Here is a 5,594-nt window from a genome sequence, read left to right on the forward strand (position 1 = left end):
TACCTTTGTATCTAGGAGCGGTGATCAAAGTGTTAGTACTCGATGGCCCAAGGATTGCCTTACCAGAGCAACAGAGGAAAAGGAAGAGGCACCAGGAGGGTGGCAGTTCGTCACAAGCACATACTCCAGGTTCGAGTGGACCTCTCGTGAGAGTAGTCTCAATGGCGCATGCGCCACCCTTGCCCTTGCCTGTATCAGCCCAATCCATGTCCGAAGCAGTCACGACACCACCTTCGATCTTCGAAGCAGTCACGATGCCACCGTCGATCTTAGAAGAAACCCAAGTGCCACCTATCAGCAATACAAGTACTCATCCTACTGCGGCATTGTACTTTCAGGTTCAACAATCAATGAAGCATTACCATGGCTCGTTGGTAGCCCTGTAGAAGTGGTTTGGAGGGTGGGGAGACTTGGGTGTGTAAAGGCCATAAAATCCCAAAGAGACTTTGAAAAACCTTCCAAAACTTTGAAACACAAGCTTTGTGACTAGTTGAGAAAATGTTTTCACTGAAAACCCTTCTCCCGATGAAGACCAAGGTGAAAATTTCACTACTTCTATCATAGCATTCATTTAAGGCCCTTGCAGAGTTCCCATAATAAGAGAACCCAAAACAAACGCTAAGGCTTTGCCTTTGGCATGCCAAAAAACTCACAACCCCCATAGGCACCCTGCGCCTAGGCCTACCAGGCACCTTGCGTGTGGAAGAAGAGTGGGGAGCCGTCTTGGTAGGCAAGCAAGCTTCCGTGTACCACGAGGGTGCCGCTTAGGTAGACAGGTGCTCTACCGCTAGTGGCGCTATTGCTTGTGGAAGAAGAGCGGGGAGCCGTCTTGGTAAGCTTCCGTGTACCACGAGGGTGCCGCCCGGGTAGGAGGGTGGCGTGAGCGCCCTACCGGTACGAGGAGTAGTACGAGTGAACACTTCTCTCCTTGCTACAAGAGTCTGTGGTCGGCCTGTTACAAACCTTATTTAATGGATGACTTGTCTCCTATAAAGAACAAGAGCTCGGCTATGGCGATGATGAAGAAGGGCTTGGCTTCTATGGCTACCAACACCAACAAGACCACCAGCTTGGCTATGGCTTCCCGCCCCTCCTTCTTGCTCCTCCTTCTCTTGCTCTGCCTCTTCCATCCCTCCCTCGCCATTCGCTTCGTCCTTGACAGAGAGGAATGCTTCACTGAATCCGTTGAATTCGACGGTGACCTCGTCCAAGTCTCTTTCGTCGTCATCAGAGCCGAACGCGCTTGGCACTACGAGGCCCCTGGCATCGACCTCACCGTATGCTTTCTTTCTTCCTTTTTCCTTGCCTTATGCTTCTCTTTTCGCGTGCAGAGTTTGTGGGAAGCGCAACGTCTAAATAGCTGAATATCATCATTCAGCAGGAAATGGGCGCTTAGATGGCCTGTACATTAAGGGGTGAAATGATATTGTGCATCACCGAATTGAATGAAGTATATTACAAAAGCGAACACCATGTGGACCGTTTGTTCTGCACTGAAAATCAATGTTGACTCTGCGTAGATCGATGGTCCAGGCAACTATCGCCGTGATATACAAGACAAGCCAGCAGAAAAATTGGACTTCGTGGTACCAAGAAGTGGCACGTATAAGTTCTGCTTCAGGAACAAGTCACCATACCATGAAACAGTTGATTTTGATGTGCATGTCGGCCATATCCCTTACTTCGAACAAAAAGCACAAGACGGTACGAGGGAGCAAAGAGCCATTTTGGTCCGTTGACGTCCTTTCCATCAATCCATAATTTCTAAATTCAACTCACTATGCAGATCACATAGATCCTTTGATGGGTCAGATTGCGAGGCTTGAAGAGGCAATCTACTCGGTGCAATTTGAGCAGCACTGGCTTTATGCCCAGACGGAACGTCAATCTCTATGTGAGTGCCCAGTGAATTTTGATACGTAGATTCCTTTTTGCAGATGTCCAAGGTTTTAACTCCTCAACATGTGTGACAGTGAATCGGAACTTGAGTAAAAGGGTGCTTTATAAAGCATTGTTGGAAGCTGCTGCCCTGGTTTCAGCAAGTGTATTCCAAGTTTATCTTCTTCGTCGGCTATTTGAGAAAAAGTTGAACAACACGAGGGTTTAGTTTCTCACAGATTGAGACCGTCGTTACTTATCCTTTGCCAAGGGACGTAGACCTTGACAGGTTTACTGCGAGTTGTGATAACCTTGTTTTTCCTTGCAAGGTTCATATTTACGCACATCCTGTCATGACAAAGGAGACCCGAGATATTTGTGATAATATTGTTATTGTCACTTGTTGAAATTTTGGCTGTATCCTCTCAATACCATCCAGTTTTCATACTCAACATATGACATGGAGCAACAAGCAGTATGGTAGTGCGTTATGAGCTATAAACTTGAGAGCCTGTATGAACTAAGACCATAGTTGCTTTAACCATGTCTCATCAATTGTAGTATGTAGATTGGAATCATATCATGCTGGCCGCCACTCTTTGAGTAGGTTCATAATTATGGTAGGTTTGACATGAGGTTGTCATGCGACCTGATGGTTTTAAGTCGGTCCTATTTGCAACTAATTCCCTGGACTCTACTACGTTGACTGTGAATTTCTTCCTTCTCCCTGCTGAGAGGTTTAGTTTGTCAGGCTTAAATGGAGTCAGTATACTAGTCCAGTCACTTGGATGGCTATAGATTCAGTGCATTTCATATTATGGGTTTTAATGTTTGTAGATTGAAAGGCAAATGATGTGACATCCTGATGTCATCGCAGCCGTCTTGACATCCAATATCAGATCATGGCTTGTTTTGACTTTCATTATATGAGATCTTAAGGGGTGGAGAAGTCATGTACATGCCATTCTCTGAGTGGTACAGTCTGTAATTGTTTGTTGGCTTGTTCTGAGAACTCTTCTGAGTGATTGATGACTGGTTTGATTTCAATCACTATGGCAATGGGCTCTTCTCAATGTTGTTGACAAGTTGCAAATGACTTTTGCCGAAATTGTCTCATAGAGAAGACAAATATCTCATTGATCTATTAGAGCCCAGAAACCACTCACGAAGTCCAATGCTTTGGTTCTTCTAGGCCTGGTTACCAGGACGTGTCTCTGCTGGGTAGCAACAGAGAGTTGGACATTTTGGGCTATTGAGGATGCTGCATTCCATCCCTCCAGAGCTGAACTCTTGTTATTCATCATTATTGATGTTGTCATCGTGATGCATTTATGGTGGTGATGAATTTCAGAAGAGAGCACCATTGGTTTGGCTAGAGCTTTTGCTTATTAATGTGGTTTTTGAAATTTTGCTCAGCTTTTAACATTAGATGTCGTATGAAGCACGTTAATCTGAGCACCAAATTGTGTCATTGTACGTTGGCTCATATAGAGGTTATTGATGATTTGAAATTCTCCAAAAGTCTGAATGCTTCAGTCTTGTTTGGCCTGTCTATTATACTTGCTATTCAGAAGGCAGCATTCCATCTATCAGGCGTTGAATTCTAGTGATTAATCATTTGTCCTGATGATGCATTTCAGAGTAGAGCATTGATGTGCATAAAATTGGCTGCTTATTAATGTTGTTTCGGCTCTTAACGTAAATCGCTTATAAGGCATGTTAATATCCTGTACATGTTACGTCTCAAGGTAATCACCTTGTTGAAGCTGCAAGACTGTTGAGGTTCATGCCTGATTTTTAATAGTGTGTGTAAAAGGATAAGAAGTTATAGAGGTAGAGATGTAAGTTATACACGGGTCACCTCTTTCCTCTCGCACGAATTTTTGTTTCAAATGCACTTGCATGTGGGCAGATGCATGGATGGATACATGGGTGGATCGACTAGTGGATACGTGGATTAATAGACAGTTAGATATAGAATAGATACACATGCAAACATGGGCATGTGCATGTGTGCGTGGTGCATGCGTGATTGAGTACACAATGCTTGAGCAAAAGAAAGAGAACCTAGAAGATTTGATTTACGTTGATTTCATACTTTTGAATATATTACGGTAGGCAACGTAGAGGGAAGTTTTCCTTTTCTAAGCCCTCATGAAGCCACGTGTCATACTTCCAGATGTTGATCTGCGTACATTATTGCAAGCACTCACTACTAGTGAAAGGTTTTCTTCCCCTTCACATTAATGGGGGCATTATCAAACTGATCTCTAAAGAGGGCCTCCCTACGTATTAAAAATGGCGCACATACTAACCAAATAGGCATGTGGACTGATCTGTTGGGGATGAAACTTTGCATGGATCTTAGGCTACCTTAGACCTAAATCCATGCAAGATTTGGTTGCCAATAGATTTGGTATGTGCCATGTGGAAGGTATAATGCGTACATTTTTACATGCACTCCCTACTAGTGACTACGTATGAAAAATGACGCACGTACTGACCAAATAGGCATGTGGACTTATCTGTTGGGGATGAAACTTTGCATGGTCCTTAGGTTACCCTAGAACTACATCCTTGTAAGATTTCATTGCCAAATGATTTCGTATGTGCCGTGTGGAAGGTGTAATGCATACATTTTTGCAATCGCTACTAGTGACTACGTATGAAAAATGGCGCACATACTAACCAAATAGGCATGTGGACTTATGGCTCTTGTATGACCCGCTGCCCAACCATCCGCTATGTATCCTTGGACAAAGCCTCATCTCCTGGATCAGATGGGCCAGTCTCATCCTGATCACGAGGAGGGCATGCTGCACGAGCCACCGCTGCCATCTTTGCCTCCCTCGCCTCCTCTATGTATGTGTCTCAGCTCCCAAAGTTGTGCATCTGCAAATACCCGTGCCTCAAATCTAGCTCGAGTAATCATCTCTACATGTAGAAGACACTGGTCTCGGCCCCGCCCAAGCTGTTGCTTCACCCACTGCCACAATGATATTTGAAGCTCTGCCTCTCGCTCAATACGACGTGCCTCCTCTGCTCATGCCTCATCACCTGGCATGAAATCACCATACGAGAAGCGTTGCGGAACACACGCTGCAACCATTGAAGTATCAGCACCCTCCTACTACAACAGTAAAGCTCGACTCTGTTCCTCCTCTCTGTAGTGCTCTGTCAAGACCATGCGAGCAAATGGATCAATGGCCTATCGATGACCAGGATACAAATCATCCATGCCTAGTCCTCTATATGTGGCTACATCAATGTCAGCAAAGCATACAAGGCACACTGATCGTGCCACCATGTGACAGGTCATGCAATGGAGATGTGCGATGTGGCTGCACGTTAGTCCAAACCACCCTACGGTGTCAAAATCCTCATGGCAAAGGATGCAAGTGGCCATAGGAAGCCTGGCTATGATTGGTGCATTTATGGGTGTCCTAGTTGGCACATCTATAGGAGGGGCGGGATACAGGGTCACACTGGGGTGGATCCTATGGCGAGATGGATCACGACTAATATGTCTCAATTGCAAAATATAGTGCTCCGCTCAATGGTAGGCTATGCGTGTCTGAATCCTCTGCTCCTCCAAATCCGCCTCCAATTGTCATACACGAGACTCCATATCCACCTCCAACACGAGACTCCATATCCTGTCATAATAGATGTGCCTGCCAAGCGAACATGTCGCGTACATGGTGAGAATGAACCAA

General features: G+C 45.1%; 1 protein-coding gene across 1 annotated transcript; it reads left to right on the top strand.

The window, feature by feature from the left end:
- Positions 1-944: 944 nt before the first annotated feature.
- On the top strand, positions 945-2,850 carry LOC147895147 (transmembrane emp24 domain-containing protein p24beta2-like). The gene is made up of 4 exons (XM_087383824.1): positions 945-1,277; positions 1,521-1,704; positions 1,787-1,894; positions 1,974-2,850. The coding sequence occupies exons 1-4, from the start codon at positions 972-974 to the stop codon at positions 2,105-2,107; spliced, it is 732 nt and encodes a 243-aa protein (XP_087239950.1). The 5' UTR covers positions 945-971; the 3' UTR covers positions 2,108-2,850.
- The last annotated feature ends 2,744 nt before the right edge of the window (positions 2,851-5,594 follow it).

The sequence above is a fragment of the Dipteris shenzhenensis genome, chromosome 13, assembly GCF_047967505.1.
Source record: "Dipteris shenzhenensis isolate YYH24624 ecotype China chromosome 13, Dip_SZ_1.0, whole genome shotgun sequence".
NCBI classification, from domain to species: domain Eukaryota; kingdom Viridiplantae; phylum Streptophyta; class Polypodiopsida; order Gleicheniales; family Dipteridaceae; genus Dipteris; species Dipteris shenzhenensis.